A 25,501-nucleotide genomic window follows, 5' to 3' on the forward strand; every position below is an offset into this window, starting at 1 on the left:
AGGTTTTGCATGAATAAAAAAGAGCTGAAAACTTTAATCACCACTGCCAGTGTTAAGTGGTTTGTCTAATCCATGTAAACTGATACATTCTGCTGGAGAGCTTGTACTTTTGAAAAACAACAGACTTGCTGGCTGGATCACCAGATGAAACTAAAAGAAAGCAAGCTTAAGTCAGTCAGACTAATCGTATTTGGACAGTTATTAAAATAAAACAAATACTGTTCAATGGCACCAACATGGCAGATTCAGCAAGGCCTGTTTTAGCAAGGTTTAGGAACTACCTGCATGTGAAAATGAGAACGGCCCGGTGTCCTGCCGAGAAAGTTCCGCTCGGCGTACAAGTTCCCCCCTCTACTGCGCCTGCGCAGTAGGTATCGGCGGAAATAGCCGAAGCAGAACAGCTGAAAATCAGCTGTACACGGCGCCTGTAATAGGGCCCCTCGCGGTGCTCGCTTCGCTCGCCACGCTTCGGGCACGGCCTCGCTGCGCTCGGCACTTTTAGATTCCCCCTCTAGGTCCACTTGGATGGTGGGGAAGGAACCTGGACCCAGAGCGCAGGCGCCGTGTACAGCTGATTGAAGCATTTGAGCTTCGGCTATCTCCGGCGGCTGAGAGTAGTATGTACTGCGCAGGCGCTGCGCAGTACAGGGGGGGAACTTATCCGCCGAGGGAACATTCTCGGCAAGACACCGGCTCAGTCTAACCCTGGAACAATCCTCCAATAGGACACTCAGGTAAGGAACAGGTTAAGAACCAACCTAGAGGTCAATAATAGTTCCCACATTTCATATTCCTGATATGTGGCTGCTGTACCATGTACTTGTACTAAAAAATATCCTGTTCTCTTTGTATTGATTCCTTAGCATGAAATACCTGGTGATCCAGCCAGTCACTCTGCTTTCCTATTTCAAACTGACCACACCAGGACATGGAAGAACATCCATCCCAGCGAGGTCAGTTTGCTTCTTAGCATTCTACTTGGGAAAACAGCCTGCCTGTACTCCAATGGTCAGACTTCTGCTGAGATGCCCCCTGCACAGCTGTAAACTGGGAAGTTCAGTGTGCTGCTGTTTCTATGCCTCAGGCTGACATCCCCTGCCCAGCTAGTCTCTGTCTCAGCATTTTACACTGAACTGTGCCTTGTTCAAGCTGCTGCTGCCACCGCCATGCCCCCCTTTCCCATATCATCACAAGGAACCTCCAAGAGAGTCTCCTCTTTCAATACCATTTAAAGGTGTGGTTTTTATTGAAATCTTAAATTGTTACTAAACGCACAACAGTGAAATCAGTCTATATATGCAGTAAAGCATGCTGGTTATACTCACTATGGAACCTAAGGGGTTAATCCTGTGCATTGTGTAAAAAGGCTGTTTGATCCCGTCTTCTCTGATCCTCCCCTTCTTCCATTGTCCCCAATCCATCTGCTGACAGTACAGAGCCTTTGGAGGCACTCTGCACATCCTCAGTTTGGTAGGTATTGCTAGAGAGTTTTTTTGTTTTTGTTTTATGAGGGGGGTGATCAGCACTGTCCAGAGGGTCAGGGGTCCTGCAGCCTCATAGGACAGTCAGAGGAGAATGAAAATTCCTCCTACAAGCTTTAACCAGTGCTCGGCCAGACACTGATAAAAGTCACAAGACTGCTATATACTGCTGATGAGAAAAGGTATTTAGCAGTTTATATTTACTAAAATAATTACATCTCCATGTTCTGTGTACTGTGGGAGACCAGATATAGTGAATGCAGGCTCCTGGGTTTAGTAACACTTTAAGCCGGCCATAGATGGTTTGAATTCAGCAGGAACCGGCTGAGAGTCAAACCATGTATGGGCAGCCTGATTGCACCCAAGTCAATCCAATCGACTTGGGGTACAACCAGCATGTCTTTTTTTTTTAGGATGTGATTATTGCCAGTGGCTAGAAACAATCGCTATGTTCTTCCAGCCGGGACGCCCGCCAGCCTGGAAAACACAATAGAGCCCAGGGAGGGATTCCCCCCAATCAACACTGACTGTGTTGATGGGGAAAATCAAGCGATTTTCTTTCCTGCAACATGTGGTTGTAGATATAAAAATCATATCATCTATGGCCAGCTTTACATTGGTCCAGCTTGGCACAATGTAGCACATCTTATACCTGTTGGGCAGCTGAGAATCAGCGCTACTACATTGATAGATGCAAGCACCAATGATAAGCAGGCGACCCCCTACAGTCAGCGTGCAGTGGAGCAGTCGCATAGAACCTGAACAGGACCTGGAAGATCGTGGCTTTCACTGTATAAGTGCCAACTAAGTTGCAACATCGCTGGATCAAGATGGGGCTCAGGTAAGTATTAGAGGGGCTGAAACCACAAAAGGTTTTTGATCTTAACCGCTTGCCGACATGACGATATTAAGTCAGCACAATGGCACGGCTGCGCAAATGGGCGTACCTGTACGTCCCCTTTAAGATGCGGCATTGTGGGCGTGTGCCACATACTCCACGACTGTGCCTGCGGTTCCCACGGATTCGATGTCCACCAGTATCCCGGAGAGGCAGAGGAGCAGTGATCGCTGTCATGTCAGTGGTAGGCCACCCCCCCCCCCCCCAGTTAGAATCACTCCCTAGGACACACTTAAAGCCTTGATCGCCCCCTAGTGTTTAACCCCTTCCCTGCCAGTGTCATTTATACAGTAATCAGTGGCTATATTTATAGCACTGATCGCTGTATAAATGACAATGGTCCCAAAATAGTGTCAAAAAGTGTCCGATATAATGTCGCAGTCCCGATAAAAAAAAAATAAATATATATTATATATATAATAAATCTATCCCCTACTTTAGACGCTATAACTTTTGCGCAAATCAATATACGCTTATTGCGATTTTGTTTTTTACCAAAAATACGTAGAAGAATACATATCGTCCTAAACTGAGAAAGAATTTATTTACCGTATATATTTTTTGGGGGATATTTATTATAGCAAAAAGTAAAAAATATTGCTTTTTTTTCAAAATTGTTGCTCTTTTTTTGTTTACAGCGCAAAAAACAAAAAACACAGAGGTGATCGAATACCACCAAAAGAAAGCTCTATTTGTGCGGAAAAAAAAAAAAAAAAAGGACATCGCACAACCGCGCAATTGTCAGTTAAAGCGACGTAGTGCCACATCGCAAAAAGTGCTCTGGTCAGGAAGGGGGTAAATTCTTCCGGGGCTGAAGTGGTTAATGCATAGAATGCATTCAGATAAAAAACCTTCTGCCTTTAGAACCTCTATAAACAGGTTCTCTTTAGCAGCTGACAAGGAAAGAGATGAACTGTTCAGTTGAAGACCTCTATAACATATCATGACATCCAAACTCCACCGCACCTGTACTCCTCTATGGGCGCACTGCATGGCAAGCTTCGTCCTGTCAAAGAATCTGCAGCTGTAATACTTTCACTATAATTACCTGCCTGCATTTGGAAAATAAGAATATTCAAATAACAGCAAATAAAAGAAATAATCACAAAAGGGAAAGAAAAAAAAAAAAAAAAAAAAAAACACAAAAGCACTTTTCCCCCTATTTTTACAGGTCTTGTGTCTGTAAACAGTAATTTCCATACACACAACAGCTGCAGGCTCATTCCAAAACCGATCTGCACTGACCCAAAAATATGAGCCTATATAAAATGGGCGAAGAAAAATTCGTAGTGATGGGGTCGGACAATGGCTCTGAATTAGTTTCATAGAGTTATTGTCTCTGCAACAATTGTCTGAGCAGTCATCACTTGGAATAATGTAAATTCATATCCACTTTCTAACAAGCCAGGATCCTCATTTCCATAGAGACTTGGCTTGCTGCCACCGCTACCCAGTTGTCTATTTACTCCTAATTTGCGTTTCCACCAGGGCACTTCTTAGACTAAACAATGGTGCTATGTGACGAACATCAAATCTGTTTAAAGTCTAGGGTTTTATTTACAATTACGTGCTGGTGTGTCACGCCTAAGGCATCAGAGCTATGGGGGGCCTCTGCTTTCCAAGAATTCATTAAGTGGACCTTCACCCTTTTCAATGACTTTCCATAATTTTTTCTTCTCTACCAAATCCTAACCTTGTTATACAATAAGACATTAAATATAATTAAACCCACAGCATAAAAAAATATCACCAAATGCTGTATTGCAGGCTGCTCATACTCAGTCACTATGAGATGCATTTTCTGTATTCTTCAAAACCTGGGTGATTCTGTTACATAGCAGTGTTGGCAGCTAGTGCACAACAGTTTTCAGTGAGTTTCTATGCTGAGCATTTCCTCCCTATCACATCTGAGCAGCCCATGTGACTATAGAGTCACACATGTGGGGACAGTGGCAAATTACAGCCCACTCCCTCCCCTTCTCCTCCTCCATGCCCACTAACCAGCTAAACACAAAGGAGGTGGAAAATTACATCTTGATTGATGGAGGCTTCACCTCCCCATTATTCTAAGACACAGGCTGGAGGGGAGGGGGTGTGACAGCCTGTGATTGGCAGAAATCCACCCACACCAAAAAATAATAAAGATTTAGTTTCAAAATATATTATTTGTATGTCAATTTTAAACAGTTTATTGATATGATTTATTTATTTTTACTCTGCATTCCAAAGGCTGTTTTTTTTTTGTTTTGTTTTTTGAACATGTGACCAGCAGCAAAGGACTAGAAGCTCCTCCTGCTTATGTTTCCCTGTAGATAGGCTGGGAAAGATCTGAGTCATGTGACAGCTGTGTATCGATTAGGAAAAAAGGTACTATTTTTAACTAAGATAATTAAAGTGCCATCACCCACATACCGAAAGAGATAATTTTTTTTTTTTTTTTCTATTTTAAAATACTTTTTTGTGCGATCAGGTCCTGTACTTCCAGCTTCTTCATCTAGGTGAGAGCGATGTCCCCCTGCCAGGAGCCTCATGGCATGCTCATCTCAAGCAAGTGGCTTCAGGGCAATCTCCACCACACTATGAATGAGCCACGTCATCAGGGGCCTGGCTGAAAGAACCAGTAAGAAACAGCCACCCCTAATCACTTATAGGAGTTGTAAAGTCTCAAGGTCTTTCATCTTAATGCATTCTATGCATTAAGGTGAAAAAAATTCTGTGGTGCAGCTGCCCCCCAAAGCCCCCCTTTTTCTTACTTGAAACTGATCGTTCCAGCAACGAGAACGAGCCCAGCAGCTCCAGCCACTGTCTTGGGTCCTCATTGGATAGATAGCAGCAGGAGCTATTGGCCCCTGCTGCTGTCAGTCAAATCCAGTGACACAGGGAGCCAGGGGGGGGCCCAAGTCCTGCAATGGACGCAGCAGCAGGACTCAGGAGCATGCCCACATGGGTGCCCCCATGGAAAGAGGCTCTCTGTGGGGGCATTCGATGAGGAGGAGCAGCCAGAATCGCCACCAGGGACCCCAGAAAAGGAGGATCAGGGCCGCTCTGTGTAAAACCCTTGCACAGAGCAGGTAAGTATGACTATTTTAAAAAGAAAAAAAAAAATGTACCTTTACAATTACAAAGATGGTGACATGGGACCTGGAATGTAGTGATGGAAAAGCAGATTACATTCAACAACACTGGATTTGCTTGGGGTGCGAATATGCTTTTTCTTTTTTTTTTTGATAGTCCAGATGGAGTTTAAGAGAGAATAAAAATGTACGGGGGTCCTCTTTTATGGACAAATACAAACATCAACAAGCTGTATGATATTTTTGCATCTCTGGTAAGATATATGTCACTGTCTGGGTGACCTGGACACATTGATATGGCTGCCCAGCATGGGTTATTTTAGGTTCCAGAAGATTGCACAGTGTGATGACATTGGAAGAGGCCACCAATTGGCAAAAGCGATGCACCAGTCTCCACATGAAGAAGTGGTGCCCGAGAGGAGCATGGATAGTGGATTCGAGTGGTCTACACTACACTGGGTGACAGGGTGGTGGGATGGAAGACAAAATGCATATGCCTGGAGATGGAGTTTAGGCCTTGCAAGAATAATGGAGACGCTTTCTCAACACATTTCTAAGATTCACATAAATAAAATAGTGTAGCGCTGCCAAAATAACACAATCCCCAAAAAAATCTGAAATGTGCAAAATTTGAGAATTGGGATCAAATGTTCAGTGCTTTAAAAATACCCAAATTATTGTACAATACATGAGGCCCCAATACCCTAGTGCTCCTTCTCTGGCTATAAAATCACATGCAGGAAACGGCTTCATGTAATTGTTGTGTTTTAAGAGGAAGATGGATGCGTTGGCATCAATGTTTTTTAAATGTTTGATGTTTAAATAAAATATGGAATTTTTACCAATTGAATTTATGCTCCTCTCTCTGGCCTGTACAGTCCAATATACTTTTTCCCCTTTCATTCTTCCCTGCTGTTCCCAAAAAGCATCAGAGTCACAGGAGGCCCCCTTATTTCCCCAGAAATCAGCACAGAGCTTGAGGGCAAATTACAGTCATCAATGGCATGTATGATGTTTTTACATATTTGATAACATACATGGAACAGTAGAAATCCACTGTCCTCCGATCCGCCTAGACAGGAGGACAGATCCCACCAGCCCACAAGGGTAAATGGACTGTCTAGTCAGGTCCACCTGAAAGACTGACAGGCTGACTTGATTGGACCCTTCATGACATGTGGACGGGGCCCTAAAGTGGTTGTAAACCTCAGACATGAAGTATGAATGTAATGTGTACTTGTCTAAGTTAAGAGCACTAAGTGTTATTTCTATTTGCTGCCTGTTCAGCATGATCACTTCTGAAAAGTTTTCCTGACAGCAAGAGAAAAAAAACTGATAGGAGGAGGGGGTGTGTACCTTTCCTCCAATCAGCTATCAGGGCTCTCCTCACTGAGTACTGCAGGGTGTAACTTCAGCCCCCCACCCCCTGTTTTCTGTAATCCCAGAGAAGTTATAAAAAATTGTCACTTTGAACAAATGTAGAGAAGAGAAGACTGCAGATAAACAGGTACAACTTATATAGGATGATTTGATTCATGTCCGTGTATCACCTGGGGCCAGTCACTTCACTGGGTACATGTAAGGGTTTACAACCACTTGAAGGTATGTAATTATGGACCAGAAGCACGTACAGACCTGCAAAATACATTTGCTAGGAAAGTATATGTTGATCGAGGTGGGGTTAATTATTTTTCCCTCAACAAAAAGTTCAAAGTATAGGTTCTTTATCCCTTTTAGATAAAGAAAGGAAAGGTTAAAAAGCCCGTCAGCTTATTTTTGGGCATCTGTGTCCTTTTGGGGAGAATTCTCTTCACTTCCTGTCCGGGGACAGGAAAAAAAAAAAGAAGTGAGGATGAATCTACAAAGTGAGGGGAATTCTCTTCTTATACAGTTGTCACAGGAACAAGTGCCTCCATTGGAAGATGTCCCCTCATCTCTTGTTCCGGTGGCACCAGAACAAAAAAAAGATTAATTTACTTAACAGAGACAGACGCAATAAAAACTTTACAGGGGTTCTAACCGTTCCCTCTCCTAAACAAAGCAAAAAAAAAAAGTTTTGGAAATACATACACTTAAAGTTGATGTACGGTCATACAGTTCATTGTGGGACATTTCCTGCTTTCAAACATCTGTGTTTATGAAAGCAATTTGATTTTTCCTTACCCGTGATAAGTGAGCTACCCTGGTTGGCACAGAAGAGGAGGAGAGGTAAGTTGGCATGCATGTGCCAGTCTCACAGATCAGTTAGGAGGTGAAATCTGACAGGAACCAGCCAGCAGCTGAGTTCTCATCTGATCACCAGCAGGAAATAGAACCCAAAAGCTGATTTACATATGCATACGAGACATCCCGGAGTCTGGCCATTCTTCAGCAATTCTCTACGCATGTCAAACAGAAGATGAGCATAGAATGTATCTCTGTATTTCTCCAAGTCCCCAGTGAAGAGCTGAGGACTTCCCTTGTATGGCAGATAGGATCATTCTGAGGAACAGGGTGCAAGGAAGGCCCATCCTCAAAGCAGAACTTCAGTTCGTTTTTGTGTTTTTTCAAATTATGTTGCCTTGCACCTTTACAATATAAAATAATTTAAAAAATAAATAAATATCAGCTCTCGCTACTATCTCACCTTGTCCCTTGTCCTCATCCCAAAGGTTGCAGGAAAGAAAAATCGCTTGCCTGAGTGTGGTGATGGGGGAATCAAGCGATTTTTCTTTCCTGCAACCTTTGGGACAAGGTGAGATAGTAGAGCTGATAATTTTGTTTTTATTGTTTTATATTGTGAAGGCGCAAGGCAGCATAATATGAAAAAATGCAAACAAATCCCTCCAGCTGAGCTATTGTGTTCTCCTCGCAGGTGGGGGGGCAAGCCAGGAGAACACAGTGATTTATTTATTTATTTTATTTCAGGTACTTATATAGCGCCGTCAATTTACGCAGCGCTTTACATATATATATATATTATACATTCACATCAGTCCCTATACCCTCAAGGAGCTTACAATCTAAGGTAGTGATTATTGCTAGTTGCGATAGTCGCTGGGGCAATAGTTGCATACTAAAAATCTGACAGGCCGGTTGTATACCCGGAAGAGAAAAAAAAAAAAAAAAACAAAAAACAAAAAAAAACCATAGTAGCTCATTATCTACTTCAATACCGGGCACTTACACCCCCTTCCTGCCCAAGCCAATTTTCAGCTTTCAGCGCTGTCGCTGTTTAAATGACAATTGCGTGGTCATACTACGCTGTACACAAACAGAATTTTTATCATTTTGTTTCCACAAATAGAGCTTTCTTTTGGTGGTATTTGATCACCTCTGAGTTTTTTATTTTTTGCTAAACAAATAAAAAAAGAGACTTAAAATTTAGAAAAGAAAACGTTTTTCTTTTGTTTCTGTTATAAAATTTTGTAAATAAGTAAGTTTTCTCCTTCACTGATGGACACTGATAAGGCGGCACTGACGGAAACTGATAAGGCAGCACCGATGAGGTGGCACTGATGGGCACTGATATGCAGCACTGAGGGGCATTGATAGGAGGCACTGATGGGCACTCATGGGTGGCACTGAAAGGCTGCACTGATGGGTACCTATGGGTGGCACTGATAGGCGGCACTGCTGGGCACTGATATGCAGCACTGATAGATGGCATTATTAGGCAATACTGATGGCACTGGCAGGCATTGGGGATGGGCACTGATTGGCAGCTGCCTGGGCACTGATTGGCTTTTCCTGGTGGTCTAGGGTGGCATACCTGGTGGTCCAGTGTGGTGGTCATCCCTGGTGGTCCTGGGTGGGCATCCAAGGGGGGGGGGGTTGCGTTGATAAACAATCAGTACAGACCCCCCCTGTCAGGAGAGCAGACGATCGTCTCTCTTTTACTTGCGTCTGTCAGACGCATGTGAGGAAAAGCCGATCAACGGCTCTTCCTGTTTACATCATGATCAGCCGTGATTGGACATGGCTGATCACATGGTAAAGAGCCTCCGTCAGAGGCTCTTTACTGAGATCGGTGTGTCATACTGATACACCCCACCACCAATCGCCGTGATGCACGCCCCCACGGGCACGTGAGAGCGGTCATTCTGGGAGGCAGTCATATGACGTCCACCCAGAACAAGAGCCACGCCACCCAGCCGTCATTTGACGGCTGGCGGGAAGCGGTTAAGAAATACTTAAAAATGTGTTAAAAGGAGTATACAACCACTTTAAGTAGATCGATAGATCAACTTGGGTACAATCAGCCTGCTCATACATGGATCCAATCTCTGCAGTCCCTGCTGAACCAGCCGAGATTCGATCCATCTATGGCCGGCTTAAGGCAGGCAGAACAGTGTTACCTGGCTCCATTGGCTTAGGGTTAGTGGAGAGACTTGACCAACATGTAATGCAGGCACACTGCTCATTTCATACACAGGTATCCATCATATGTATGTTATATACTTACTAACAGAGCTAGCTTTTGGTACTTCTGTTTCAGCTCTGCTTGGCTATCAGATGGATGCGCCCCTAGAATGCAGTACCAGTCCTTCTGTGTCGCTGAATTTGAAGCCATGAGCAAATTTTCATCTTACATCTTCGAAAGCCTAGATAAACAAAAAGTTTTTTTATTTTTTATAGCTTTGTCTCCAGGCACAAACATTTCTTTTAAACATATTTCTCAAAGCCACAAAGTATAAAGCTCATCCTGTGTGCACCAAATGCCTTTGCAAACCATGTTATTGCCTTGTAAACGTAGCAATGACATCATCACAGAGCTGGAAATGATCTGTGCAGAGAGCAGAGCTGTAGGTGGGATTATCCCATACAGAATGCCTGCAGAATGACAGGATGGGGAGGATACGAGAGAGCAGCAGTGACTGATCTATATTACAGGAAACTCCGGCATAGACGCAGAAGGGGTTGATTTACTAAAACTGGAGAGTACAAAATCTGGTGCAGCTCTGCATAGAAACCAATCATATTCCAGGTTTTATGGTCAAAGCTTAATTGAACAAGCTGAAGTTAGAAGCTGATTGGCTACCATGCAGAGCTTCACCAGATTTTGCACTCTCTGGTTTTAGTAAATCAACCCTTAGCCTTGATTCACACCTGTGCATTTTTAGTGCTTTTTGCAGATTTGAACTACAGCCCATTTAACATGGTTTCCTATGGAACACGTTCTGTAGTGCAAATCTGCAAAATGCAAAAAGCACTAAAAATGCAAAGGTGTGAATCAAGCCTAAAAAGGGTACAAAAAATGGAAAAGTTTTCCCTATAGGGTTTTGTATTGCAGCCAAAAAATTCAACGCAAACTGTAAAAACATATGTATTACAAAAGTTGCACATACAGAGGCATAAATATCTGTTAAATCATGAGCTCTGTGGATGAGGCTAACAAACATGCATGATGATACAGCCATGAAGTAAATATATAAAATTTAGCATGATATAACATAAGATCATATTAGAACACCGACGCGTTTCGACCATATGTAGTAGCGGTCTTCTTCTGGGGGGAAAAAGTAAAAAGTTCTAGACAATACAATATATGAATAAGCACATTAAAAGTCAAACAATAACGGGGGTTTTGTGAGTCCTTGCTGCGCTGTCTGGATCCTCAATGCAAATCTTTTAGGCACAATATTTGGGAGGCTTTCTTTACAGCTGTCAGTGGTAAATATAATTATAATTTAATATGCTATAACCATTATACATTATCGTTTGACTTTTAATGTGCTCATTCATATATTGTATTTTCTAGAACTTTTTACTTTTTCCCCCAGAAGACTTCTACTACATATGGTCGAAACGCGTCAGTATTGTTCTAGTATGATCTTGTATATCATGCTAAATTCTTGTAATAAATATATTTTTACAATTTACTTTGATTTTTTTGGCTGCAATACAAAACCCCATAAGGAAACCTTTTCCATTTCTGTACCTCAATCGGGGCATGCAGCATTTTCTTCTCTCACCAACTGTATCACCTTCCATTTTCAACCCTAAAGGGTTTACTGCACAGATCTCTCACCTCCACTTTCACCAACAATGCAGGAATAGCATCTACTGCGGGTATTGCTTTGCAAGTGATGATGTTGAAGGACTGTCCACATGGAGTTAAGAGGACTGGCTCCTGTGAAATCACAGGTAATAACTGATCTCCAGCTTTTAGTGGAATTTAAATCGTTCGACTGAACCAAGCTAGTCCAAATTAATTATTTACTTCATTAATACACTGGATGTCAAATTTTCTATGAACTGTAGGTGGCCTCAGCTACAGTGCTTTGAAAAAGTATTCACACCCCTAGAAATGTTCCATATTTTGTCATTTTACAACCAAAAATGTAAATGTATTTTATTGGGATTTTATGCAATAGACCAACACAAAGTGGCACATAATTGTGAAGTGGAAAGAAAACGATAAATGGTTTTCAAACTTTTTTACAAATAAATATGTGAAAAGTGTGGCATGCATTTGTATTCAGCCCCCTTTACTCTGGTACCCCTAACTAAAATCTATTGGAACCAATTGCCTTCAGAAGTCACCTAATTAGTAAATAGAGTCCACCTGTGTGTAATTTAATCTCAGTATAAATACAGCTGTTCTGTGAAGCCCTCCGAGGTTTGTTAGAGAACCTTATTGAACAAACAGCATCATGAAGGCCAAGGAACACACCAGACAAGTCAGGGATAGAGTTGTGGAGAAGTTTAAAGCAGGGTTAGGCTATAACAAAATATCCCAAAAACATCTCATGGAGCACTGTTCAATCCATTATCTGAAAATGGAAAGAGCTATGCCCTGTACACACGGTCGGACTTTGTTCAGGCATTCCGACAACAAAATCCTAGGATTTTTTCCGACGGATGTTGGCTCAAACTTGTCTTGCATACACACGGTCACACAAAGTTGTCGGAAAATCCGATCGTTCTAAACGCGGTGACGTAAAACACGTACATCGGGACTATAAACGGGGCAGTGGCCAATAGCTTTCATCTCTTTATTTATTCTGAGCATGCGTGGCACTTTGTCCGTCGGATTTGTGTACACACGATCGGAATTTCCGACAACGGATTTTGTTGTCGGAAAATTTTATAGCCTGCTCTCAAACTTTGTGTGTCGGAAAATCCAATGGAAAATGTCCGATGGAGCCCACACACGGTCGAATTTCCAACAACACGCTCCGATCAGACATTTTCTATCGGAAAATCTGACTGTGTGTACGGGGCATAGGAGTATGGCACAACTGCAAACCTACCAAGACATGGCCGTCCACCTAAACTGACAGACCGGGCAAGGAGAGCATTAAATCAGAGAAGCAGCCAAGAGGCCCATGGCAACTCTGGAGGAGCTGCAGAGATCCACAGCTCAGGTGGGAGAATCTATCCACAGGACAACTATTAGTCGTGCACTCCACAAATCTGGCCTTTATGGAAGAGTGGCAAGAAGAAAGTCATAGCTGAAAGAAAGCCATAAGAAGTCCCATTTGCAGTTTGCAAGAAGCCATGTGGGGGACACAGAGAACGTGGAAGAAGGTGCTCTGGTCAGATGAGACCAAAATTAAACTTTTTGGCTTAAAAGCAAAACAAAATGTGTGATGGAATACTAACACTGCACATCACTCTGAACACACCATCCTCACCATGAAACATGGTGGTGGCAGTATCATGTTGTGGGGATGCTTTCCTTCAGCAGGGACAGGGAAGCTGGTCAGAGTTGATGGGAAAATGGATGGAGCCAAATACAGGGCAATCTTACAAGAAAACCTGTTATTCCGCGTACACACGGTCGGACTTTTCGGCTATAAAAGTCCGACAGCCCATCCGACAGACTTTCGACGGACTTTCGACGGACTTTTGGCGGACTTTTGAACGAAACGGACTTGCCTACACACGATCACACAAAAGTCCGACGGATTCGTACATGATGACGTACACCGGACTAAAATAAGGAAGTTGATAGCCAGTAGCCAATAGCTGCCGTAGCGTGGGTTTTTGTCCGTCGGACTAGCATACAGACGAGCGGATTTCTGGGTCCGGCAGAGTTACGACGTAAAGATTTGAAGCATGTTCCAAATCTAAAGTCCGTCAGATTTGTGGCTGGGAAAAGTCCGTCGAAAGTCCGGGGAAGCCCACACACGATCGGATTGTCAGCCGGCTTTGACCCGTCGGCGTCCGTCAGACTTTTGTAGACGAAAAGTCTGACCGTGTGTACGCGGCATTAGAGTCTGCAAAAGACTTCAGACTGGGGTGGAGGTTCAACTTTTAGCAGGACAACAACCCTAAACATACAGCCAGAGCTACAATGGAATGATTTAGATCAAAGCATATTCAGGTGTCAGAATGGCCCAGTCAAAGTCCAGACCTAAATCCAACTGAGAATCTGTGGCAAGACTTGAAAATTTACTAATGAACGGTTCTCCTAAGTATAATTCCCACCCAATACTTAGTTCCCCACCACTGCGCCTTGGAGAGTCAACCTCGATAATAACTATCACCGGTTGGTATAGCCTAACTCTAGCTGCCACTTAGTGTGTATTAGATAAACATAAATATTTAAATCTGTGACGTGACACTGGTGCAATACACCACACATGAAGAAATAAATCGTGGCGCTACCTACAAAACTATTCCCACCTCTTACAGTGAATTACCTAATCTAGTGAACACCTCTATTACTAGTATATCCTAAAAAAAGTCATATAAATAAAAATAAATATAAATGAAATTGAAACACCAAAAACAAAGTACATAAAGTGACTAAGTGCCAATACTGCTCTTATAGTTTGTATCACTCCCTGTGTAGTGACAACACAAAAAATGACAAATGCAAACCATCAAATGCTAATAACAGTCCCTATGTGTCACACAATCCCTATGTGACTGTACCACAAACTCTGTGAAAAGTTCACAAATGTACAAAGTGTCTGTGATCGTGATCAAAAAAGACATCAAGTGTGCCACAGCAAGTCCTTTTTAATTCCAGGGGTGTAATTATCTATCAAATCCTTCCACCACACCTCCGTGTTCAGTGAACCCTCTCCCAGTGAAAAGCCACTCACCAGCTCCTCATGCCTCCACTCTCGTATGAGGCTTTAAAGCATAGATGTCTAGGTCTACTGGAAAGGGTTAAACATTTTCCATCCGGAGCTCCGTTCCATATGTAAATTAAAAAAGACTCCCAATAGTGTGATAACGTAACAATTTATTAGCACACACTAATGGGCAAAAATGTCACTCTCTAGATGTGCAAAGCTGGTAGAGACATCCCCAAAAAGACTTGTAGCTGTAATTGCAGTGAAAGGTGGTTCTACAAAGTATTGACTCAGGAGGGCTGAATACAAATACACCCCACACGTTTCACATATTTATTTGTAAAAAATGTTGAAAACCATTTATCATTTTCCTTCCACTTCACAATTATGTGTCACTTTGTGTTGGTCTATCATATAAAATCCCAATAAAATACATTTACATTTTTGATTGTAACATGACAAAATGTGGACAATTTCAAGGGATGTGAATACTTTTTCAAGGCATTGCATATACGGAGTTGTGTTCCAATAGCAGGATGGAGACTTCCCATCCAGCTCCGAGAACAAAACTAAGTTGGGCTGAGCTTCCTCTGATTGGCTGAGGCAGGCAGATTATGTCATGATCTCCACATCAGCCAATCAGAAAAAGCTTTGCATTCAGTCATAGAATACAAAGCTTCTTGTGAATGGCTGAGCAGCACTCAGCCAAACTTGATTTTGTTCTGGGAGCAGGACGGTAAGTGTTACTGGAGCACAGCGCTGTATATTGTATACAACTGAGGCTACATGCAGTTCATAGAGTGCTGACACCTGCTGCATGTCATAGTGAAGGAAATAGTTTGGACCAGCTATTAAAACATGAAGATCAGCTTTAAGCAGTTTGACATGGACTTCAGCTTGTATAAGAGAAGTTTAAACAGCAAGCTTTTACAACACATCTGTAGAAATTTTGTTGAAAACTTTTAGGGCTCATTTAACTTGCTTTAAATTTAACACATATTAAAGCGCCTACCACTTCAACATGCTATTTTGATGTGCTTTGGATGCTTCTGTACTCACACTCAGCGGATCCCCAGCTCATTATATCCCTTGTTCAGCAGAGTAACAGTAGTAAGCCCCAGCTCTGTTGATCCCCCCACTCAGTAGTAAGCCCCAGCTCTGCTGATCCCCCCCACTCAGTAGTAAGCCCCAGCTCTGCTGATCCCCCCACTCAGTAGTAAGCCCCAGCTCTGCTGATCCCCCCCCACTCAGTAGTAAGCCCCAGCTCTGCTGATCCCCCCCCACTCAGTAGTAAGCCCCAGCTCTGCTGATCCCCCCCACTCAGTAGTAAGCCCCAGCTCTGCTGATCCCCCCCACTCAGTAGTAAGCCCCAGCTCTGTTGATTCCCCCACTCAGTAGTAAGCCCCAGCTCTGCTGATCCCCCCCACTCAGTAGTAAGCCCCAGCTCTGTTGATCCCCCCACTCAGTAGTAAGCCCCAGCTCTGTTGATCCCCCCACTCAGTAGTAAGCCCCAGCTCTGCTGATCCCCCCACTCAGTAGTAAGCCCCAGCTCTGCTGATCCCCCCCCCCCACTCAGTAGTCAGCCCCAGCTCTGCTGATCCCCCCACTCAGTAGTCAGCCCCAGCTCTGCTGATCCCCCCCACTCAGTAGTAAGCCCCAGCTCTGCTGATTCCCCCCCCCACTCAGTAGTAAGCCCCAGCTCTGCTGATCCCCCCCCCCACTCAGTAGTAAGCCCCAGCTCTGCTGATCCCCCCCCCCACTCAGTAGTAAGCCCCAGCTCTGCTGATCCCCCCCACTCAGTAAGCCCCAGCTCTGCTGATTCCCCCCCCCCCACTCAGTAGTAAGCCCCAGCTCTGCTGATCCCCCCCCCACTCAGTAGTAAGCCCCAGCTCTGCTGATTCCCCCCCCCACTCAGTAGTAAGTCCCAGCTCTGCTGATCAGCCCCACTCAGTAGTAAGCCCCAGCTCTGCTGATCCCCCCCACTCAGTAGTAAGCCCCAGCTCTGCTGATCCCCCCCCACTCAGTAGTAAGCCCCAGCTCTGCTGATCCCCCCCACTCAGTAGTAAGCCCCAGCTCTGCTGATCCCCCCCACTCAGTAGTAAGCCCCAGCTCTGTTGATTCCCCCACTCAGTAGTAAGCCCCAGCTCTGCTGATCCCCCCCACTCAGTAGTAAGCCCCAGCTCTGTTGATCCCCCCACTCAGTAGTAAGCCCCAGCTCTGTTGATCCCCCCACTCAGTAGTAAGCCCCAGCTCTGCTGATCCCCCCACTCAGTAGTAAGCCCCAGCTCTGCTGATCCCCCCCCCCCACTCAGTAGTCAGCCCCAGCTCTGCTGATCCCCCCACTCAGTAGTCAGCCCCAGCTCTGCTGATCCCCCCCACTCAGTAGTAAGCCCCAGCTCTGCTGATTCCCCCCCCCACTCAGTAGTAAGCCCCAGCTCTGCTGATCCCCCCCCCCACTCAGTAGTAAGCCCCAGCTCTGCTGATCCCCCCCACTCAGTAAGCCCCAGCTCTGCTGATCCCCCCCCCCCACTCAGTAGTAAGCCCCAGCTCTGCTGATCCCCCCCCCACTCAGTAGTAAGCCCCAGCTCTGCTGATTCCCCCCCCCACTCAGTAGTAAGTCCCAGCTCTGCTGATCAGCCCCACTCAGTAGTAAGCCCCAGCTCTGCTGATCCCCCCCACTCAGTAGTAAGCCCCAGCTCTGCTGATCCCCCCCCCACTCAGTAGTAAGCCCCAGCTCTGCTGATCCCCCCCCCCCCCACTCAGTAGTAAGCCCCAGCTCTGCTGATTCCCCCCTCACTCAGTAGTAAGCCCCAGCTCTGCTGATTCCCCCCTCACTCAGTAGTAAGCCCCAGCTCTGCTGATCCCCCCCCACTCAGTAGTAAGCCCCAGCTCTGCTGATCCCCCCCACTCAGTAAGCCCCAGCTCTGCTGATTCCCCCCCCCCCCACACAGTAGTAAGCCCCAGCTCTGCTGATCCCCCAGCTCAGTAGCAACCTCCAGCTCTGTTGATCCCCTAGTTCTGCTGATCCCCCAACTCAGTAGTAACTCCCAGTACTGCTGATCCCCCCACTCAGTAGTAATGCCCAGCTCTGCTGATCCCCCCCCACTCAGTAGTAAGCCCCAGCTCTGCTGATCCCCCCACTCAGTAGTAACCTCCAGCTCTGTTAATCCCCTAGTTCTGCTGACCCCCCACTCAGTAGTAACTCCCAGTTCTGCTGATCCCCCCACTCAGTAGTAATGCCCAGCTCTGCTGATCCCCCCCGCCCCACACTCAGTAGTAAGCCCCAGCTCTGCTGATTTCCCCCCCCCACTCAGTAGTAAGCCACAGCTCTGCTGATTCCCCCCCCCACTCAGTAGTAAGCCACAGCTCTGCTGATTCCCCCCCCCCACTCAGTAGTAAGCCCCAGCTCTGCTGATTCCCCCCCCCACTCAGTAGTAAGCCCCAGCTCTGCTGATCCCCCCCACTAAGTAGTAAGCCCCAGCTCTGCTGATCCCCCCCACTAAGTAGTAAGCCCCAGCTCTGCTGATCCCCCCCACTAAGTAGTAAGCCCCAGCTCTGCTGATCCCCCCCACTAAGTAGTAAGCCCCAGCTCTGCTGATCCCCCCCACTAAGTAGTAAGCCCCAGCTCTGCTGATCCCCCCCCACTCAGTAGTAAGCCCCAGCTCTGCTGATCCCCCCCACTCAGTAGTAAGCCCCAGCTCTGCTGATCCCCCCCACTCAGTAGTAAGCCCCAGCTGTGCTGATCCCCCCACTCAGTAGCAACCTCCAGCTCTGTTGATTCCCTAGTTCTGCTGATCCCCCCCCCACTCAGTAGTAACTCTCAGTTCTGCTGATCCCCCCACTCAGTAGCAACCTCCAGCTCTGTTGATCCCCTAGTTCTGCTGATCCCCCTCCCCCCCACTCAGTAGTAACTCCCAGTTCTGCTGATCCCCCCACTCAGTAGTAAACTCCAGCTCTGTTAATCCCCTAGTTCTGCTGATCCCCCCACTCAGTAGCAACCTCCAGCTCTGTTAATCCCCTAGTTCTGCTGATCCCCCCACTCAGTAGCAACCTCCAGCTCTGTTAATCCCCTAGTTCTGCTGATCCCCCCACTCAGTAGCAACCTCCAGCTCTGTTAATCCCCTAGTTCTGCTGATCCCCCCACTCAGTAGCAACCTCCAGCTCTGTTAATCCCCTAGTTCTGCTGATCCCCCCACTCAGTAGCAACCTCCAGCTCTGTTAATCCCCTAGTTCTGCTGATCCCCCCACTCAGTAGCAACCTCCAGCTCTGTTGATCCCCTAGTTCTGCTGATCCCCCTCCCCCCCACTCAGTAGTAACTCCCAGTTCTGCTGATCCCCCCACACTCAGTAGTAATGCCCAACTCTGCTGATCCTCCCACTCAGTAGTAACCCGTAGCTCTGTTGATCCCCCAACTTAGTAGTAGTAATAGCCCCCAGCTCTGCTGATCCCCCCACTCAGTAGTAACCCTGCAGCTCTGCTGACCCTCTGGTTTGCTGATCCTCCTCTCTCTCCAGTCCCCGCTCACCTCTTGCTATATTGCACCCACACTGCTAACCACGTGTGACATTAGCTAGTTTCTCCTGCTCTGGTCCCCCAGCTATGTTGATCATCTGCCGCTCAGTCCTCTCTCTCCTGACACATATGGATTACACAGGTTCTGAGGCCAATTTAATGCAGATATTAACCACCTTAATCAGCCACAGATCCTGTGTCATTAATACGTGTTCAGGTTTAAAGGGATGAGGTGGCAACCCTATTGGGACCGGGTGAGCTGCAGATCCCTACAGGACACCACTGGGTGAGTATGGTTTTTGTAGATAAAAGGGAGGAGCTTATGTTGGGCCCAAACCAGGAATTCGGCTGTCATTCCTGGGCGAATGAGCTGCCCGCCTCACCGATGATGTCCACAAAGGGGCGGGGCTCGCTTGTGCCATCATTGACCTAATATGGTCATATTGAGTCTATGGAAAAACCAGCAAAAACCTGATGGAGGGAAGTCCAGAGTTCCACTTTAAAAGTGAACCTGAAAAACCATAATATCATCAGATAACCATCACTTCCTGTCCCCCTCATTGGCCCCAGGAGCCCACCTAACACAACCAGGCCACACTGCAAGGCTATGGAGAGCGCCATTTCTGGCTAATATAAAGCAAACCCGAGAATAAGAAGCTAAAATAACTTCCCCCTGACCTCCCCTCCTCCACTCACCATCCACCTACCCACCGCCAGCTCACACCGCCCAGCACAGCGCCTCCATCCGCAACTCGTGCGCAGGTCACCAGAAAACTACAGCTCCCAGCATCCTCTACGAACAGCAGCGTCCTCCATTCAAAATGCTTCCAACTTTATGTACATCGCGACCGATCTCCAGCGTGCTGTTGTCGGGGCGGTACCCATGGCAACCAGCACGCTTCAGGGCCCAACCCGCCGCTGAAAGTTGTCCATAGTGTGAAATCTCATTTCCCTGGATTGTTATTGTGAAGCCGGAACACTGAGGACAGAGAACACTGACAGGAACCCCATACTGAGCTTCTGTACAGAAGGTGTGTGTGTGTTGTTTTATCTGATATATGAGAATACATTCATTTCATGTCACCCCAATCATACATAGCTCCCAAATGTCCCTGATTTGGAGGGACTGTCCCTGATTTGGAGCAATGTCCCTCTGTCCCTCATTCCTCCTCATTTGTCCCTCATTTTGGTCTGATCTATATAGTTGTATATAAAATGCACTATTTATCTATCAAAAAATGTTTCCCAGCACTAAACCTTTAGTCTGATTTCTAAATTGCTGCATTTGTACATTTCAAAAGCCAATAAAAGGAATAGAAGTGGTAAAAAAATGCCCTTGTGGGTTTAACTAATCTTTTATTTTTGGTTATTTCCTCTTTAAGGGGGTGTGGCAGGGGCGTGTCCTATGCCTACCTTCTTTTGCTAATGGGTGTCCCTCATTCCCATCTCAAAAACTTGGGAGGTATGCCATCAGTGCCATGCATATCTGTCGCTGAATGATTTTATTCCTAAATTATACACAAGGAAGCTTTTTTTTTAAGTTTTGGATAAGGTAGAAAAGGTTAAAAATGCATGTCAGGTGATTTTCCACTGTCTGTGTCCCCATTGCCCCCAATTACCCTTTACTTCCTGTCCCAGGGACACACCAGGAAATTAGAGCAAATCTCCTAAAGTGAGAGAATCCACTTCTTGGGGTTTGTTTCCACTGATAGTTGGAGGGGGGGGGGGTAAAAAAAATGTGGCTGTGCTGCCTTTTTATTGCCTTCTGGTGTTTCATCAGATTAGGCGACCTGTCAGAATGCATAGCTCCCAACTGTCTGATTTGGGTTAATGTCCCTCTGTCCCTCATTCCTCCTCATTTGTCCCTCATTTTGGTCTGATCTATATAGATGTATATAAAATGCACTTTTTATCTTTCAAAAAGTGTTTTCCAACGCTAAACCTTTCATCTGATTTCTAAATTGCTGCATTTGTAAATTCCAAAAGCCAATATAAAGGAATAGTAGTGGTAAAAAAAAGCACTTGTAGGTTTAACCAATCTTGTTTTTTTTTTTGTACAATTCTCCTTTAAGGGGGCGTGGCAAGGGGTGTGTCCTATGCATGCATACTTTTGCTGATAGGTGTCCCTCATTCCCATCTCAAAAAGTTGGGAGGTATGAGGATGTGCAACGGAAGTGACGTTTCTTTGCCGCCATCTTGCTACACCCCACTCTCTTCTACAGTAAGGATACACTGAGAAGAGGGAAAGCGGACATCTTGTTACACCCACCAGAGTTTTTCATTTTACACTTATTTTTAACAGTAAAGTGAGTTTATATAGTGAAATACAGTACTTAGAACTCCGTCTGACTGGTTAAATGTTTAATTTTAAAAGCATCGGTGTTCTGTCAGATTAGCAAACCTGTGAGATCAGCAGACTTGCCACTGCTTTTAAAATTCAACATCTAACCAGTCAGAGTTCTAACTACTGTATTTCACTATATAAACCCACTGAACTGTTAAAAATAAGTGTAAAATGCAAAACTCCAGTGGGTGTAACAAGATGTCCGCTTTCGCCCTTCTCACTGTATCCTTACTGTGGAGGAGTGCGGGGTGTAGCAAGATGGCGGCGATGGAACGTCACTTCCGTTACACATTCTGACAGGTCACCAAAATCTGACGAAGACATTCTGCCCCTCCCCCCGTAAAGGGGACATCACCCAGCCGCCATTTTTTGCTGAAAAAATCGTGGAGCCATTGGGGTGCCATTAAGAAGTAATTGCATCGCACAAGCGTCCCAGAGCCTTAGGCTGGGTTCACACTAATGCGATGCTAGAGATCGCGTGTGATTCGCACCGCATTGCCGTGCAGACCTCATGCGTTGTCTGTGCGATGCCAATTCAGCCGTACAGTTTGTACGGCTGAAATCGCATCACATTTGCACAAAAATGTGCAGAACCCTTTTTTTGGTCCACCCTGGAAATGGATTGCATTGGGTGTTCAGACCCATGTGATCTGATTCCACAGTTCACGCTGTGTTCTGCAGGTGCATTTTGCGTTTTTCAATAGACACTTTTTATCCATTAAAGTCTATGGGACCAAAAACCAGAAAAAAGTCCCTTTCCATAAAATGCACAGATGTGAACTGCATCCTTGGAAACCATGTTAAATGGACTGTAGTGTGTTTCTGCAAAACTGAAAATGCACTAAAAAATGCATAGGTGTGAACCAGGCCCTAACAGGGTCTTTATGGGGGGGGGGTTGGGCTCAAGAGGGATAGGTCAATCATGTGAACCCCGTGAATGGTTATCACATAGCTCCCAACTGTCCCTGATTTCGAGGGACTGTCTCTGCTTTCGAGCAAGGTCCCTCTGTCCCTCATTCCCCCTCATTTGTCCCTCATTTTGGTCTGATCTATATAGATGTTTTTAAAATGCACTTTTTTTCTATCAAAATGTGTTTTCCGGCAGTAAACATTTCATCTTATTTCTAAATTGCTTCATTTGTAAATTCCAAAAGCCAATATAAAGGAATAGTAGTGGTAAAAAAAAGCACTTGTGTGTTTAACCAATCTTTTTTTTTTTTTGTACAATTCTCCTTTAAGGGGGTGTGGCAAGGGGTGTGTCCTATGCCTGCATACTTTTGCTGATAGGTTTCCCTCATTCCCATCTCAAAAAGTTGGGCGGTATGATATCACAGTGGTCACATGGTCAACATTTGGGTCTGCCGGCTCCTTATAATTAGCAGGGACTAAAGCCTCATACACACAATCAGATTGTTGGCAGGGGATTGTCTGTTGACAGACTGTTGTCCTAAAATCTTACCGTTAGTACGCTCCTTTTAACAATTGTCCAACTTTCGGCCAACAAATGTTGGATGACATGCTTGTAAACAACGGTTAGATTTTTGTATGGTCAGTACACAAATCCGTTACACAAAAGTCGAAAGTACAAACATGCATGCTCGGAATCAATGCTCACCAAGCATGAAATTATCAGAAGGGGCCCAAAGGGTGGCGCTCAAGAGCTGAAATTCCTCGTAGTACGTCACTACGTTCATGTTTGTGGCACGACAATTGTGTACCGTTAGTATGTTAGACAAGATCCTGGCACACACCCTTTTGACAAAAATCAGTCGCTCAGTTGGCCAACAATCGTACCGTGTGCACAAGGCTTTAGGCAGACCATACGTTATACAATTATCTTGTACAACTTTCCTTTAGAGTTACCAAAACCATAGAATATGAGGTCAAACCTAAACACTTTCAATGTGTATGCAATCAGGCAGGCCCTTGCACTACACAGTTGAAGGTAAATCTAAAGAAAATCGAATAAGAAATTTGTATGGTGTATGGCCAGCTTTAGAGCTGTGCTCTCAGCACAGAAAGCTTTGCTGCCAATGAACGCATATAAGTGGCACCTGGGCATTAAAGAAGACCACTATCTTTGGTGAAGGACCCAGACCTTTAAGAGAGGAGGTAAGTATAGTGCCTTTAGCTCTGCTTAAATGCTTATTTAAAACCGTGCATTTAAAGTTTTGATTGACTCAGCTCCTAAATTGCTTGATTTTTTTATAAGACGTGTTTTAGAGTTAATTTACACCCATCTATCAGTTTAGTCAATTATAATATAGCTGCAAGTTATTTTTATTAAATGCCAACCACGTCTAGCTTGTATCGCAACACTGAGACTAAAGCAATTATTAAAGGTATAACTCACTCAGAATCAATCAGGATGAAATAGGTAATTCACCCTCCTAGTTAACGATCCTCTATAGGCAGGCAGTTTCCTCTTCAACATTTAAGTAGGTTTTAACTGAAAGGCAAAAAGTGTCATATTGGGCTTTAATAGCTAAGCCAAAGAACAATGTGCAATGCTGTGTAACCCCTGAGCCAGGCAGCAATCATTGTTCATCGTTCTTCTCATATCTACTGTATGTGACAATCAGCACATTTTGGTTTTAGTGATTAGCATTGTTCTCAGCAGCACTCATATCTTGGGATCAGTTACCCCCAGGTACACAATCTGCATGGAGTGTGTATGTCCTCATCTTGTCTGTATAGGATTCCTTCAGTTTCAGCCTACATAGCTCCCAACTGTCCCTGATGGACTGTCCCTGATTTCGAGGGACTGTCCCTGATTTGGAGTAATGTCCCTCTTTCCACCTCATTTGTCCCTCATTTTGGTCTGATCTATATAGTTGTATATAAAATGCAACTTTTTATTTTTCAAATAATGTTTCTCAGTGCTAAACCTTTCATCCAATTTCTAAATTGCTACATTTTATTGCTTACATTTTTGTAAATTTTAAAAGCCAATATAAAGAAATAGTAGTGGTAAAAAAAAAAAAGCACTTGCGGATTTGATTAACCTTTTTTTTTTGGTTAATTCTCCTTTAAGGGGGGGCGTGTCCTATGCCTACATACGTTTGCTAGTAGGTGTCCCTCATTCCCATCTCAAAATGTTGGGAGGTATGCTACACTATAAAACCATACTGACCAATAAAACCAAATATGTGTTTTGACTGTGATAAGTTTATTGGACTGTAAGTACTGGGCTGACCCCTGCAGTGATACTGTTTCAAGGCCCCCAGGTTTGACAGCATATAGCAGTGATGCACCCCAGATGTTTTGGAACTACATTTCCCATGATGCTCATGCACTCTGCAGTGTAGTTGAGCATCATGGGAAATGTAGTTCCAAAACATCTGGGGTGCCAAGGTTCGCCATCACTGGCATATAGCATACCTCCCAACATTTTGAGATGGAAATGAGGGACACCTACTAGCAAACGTATGTGGGCATAGGACACGCCCCCTGCCACGCCCCTTAAAGGGGACATATACCAAACAAAAAGGGTTAAATAAATCCACAAGTGCTTTTTTTTGTTTTTATCAGCAATATTTCTTTATATTGGCTTTTAAAATTGACAAATGCCGCCATTTAGAATTTGGATGCAAAGTTTAGCACTGTGAAACACTTTTTGAAAGATAAAAAGTGCATTTTATATACAACTATATAGATCAGACCAAAATGAGGGACAAATGAGGAGGAATGAGGGACAGAGGGACATTGCTCCAAATCAGGGACAATCCCTCGAAATCAGGTACAGTTGGGAGCTATGAATATAGTAGGTTGGGTGTGCACCCCAAAGCTCAAACACACGTGTGTGTGTGTGTCTGTGTATATTAAATATATATATATATATATATATATATATATATATATATTAGGGCTGTTACTGATTCAAATTTTCGTGTTCAATTAATCGATTTTTTTTTTAATCGATTAATCGACTAATTTCGATTAATTATAACACACATACAGATCCAACTACTTTTAGCTGATTTAGCACCCTTGTTATGGCAACAGCCGAAGCCAGACATAGCGGGGCATGGCTAGGACGTCACACGTCATAAACTCAGCCTTACCGTGCCCATAATCTCAGCCTTACCGTGCCCATAATGGCAGCCTCACCGTGCCCATAATGCAGTCTCACCGTGCCCATAATCTCAGACTTACCGTGCCCAGAATCGCAGCCTCACCG

At 44.7% G+C, this 25,501-nt stretch overlaps 2 protein-coding genes across 5 annotated transcripts in view; one reads left to right on the forward strand and one right to left on the reverse strand.

Annotated features, from left to right (window-relative positions):
* Window positions 1-19,828, reverse strand: part of DNAJC24 (DnaJ heat shock protein family (Hsp40) member C24) — a 103,474-nt gene extending 83,646 nt beyond the window's left edge. For 2 of the 4 annotated variants that reach the window (XM_073604522.1, XM_073604518.1), the window contains exons 1-2: window positions 19,674-19,828; window positions 9,898-10,036 (exon numbers count right to left, since the gene is read on the reverse strand). In XM_073604522.1, coding sequence (XP_073460623.1) covers window positions 9,898-10,005 — 108 coding nt within the window. In that variant the 5' untranslated portion in view covers window positions 10,006-10,036; window positions 19,674-19,828. The remainder of the gene's footprint in view (window positions 1-9,897; window positions 10,037-19,673) is intronic. The other 2 variants (XM_073604521.1, XM_073604519.1) reach the window with 2 other exon arrangements.
* DCDC1 (doublecortin domain containing 1) overlaps window positions 19,828-25,501 on the forward strand; it is a 690,767-nt gene continuing 685,093 nt past the window's right edge. Inside the window, exon 1 of the mRNA XM_073604506.1 lies at window positions 19,828-20,008. The gene's annotated coding sequence lies outside the window, so the exon portion shown is untranslated. The remainder of the gene's footprint in view (window positions 20,009-25,501) is intronic.

Source organism: Aquarana catesbeiana, linkage group LG11 (assembly GCF_042186555.1).
Source record: "Aquarana catesbeiana isolate 2022-GZ linkage group LG11, ASM4218655v1, whole genome shotgun sequence".
NCBI lineage: Eukaryota > Metazoa > Chordata > Amphibia > Anura > Ranidae > Aquarana > Aquarana catesbeiana.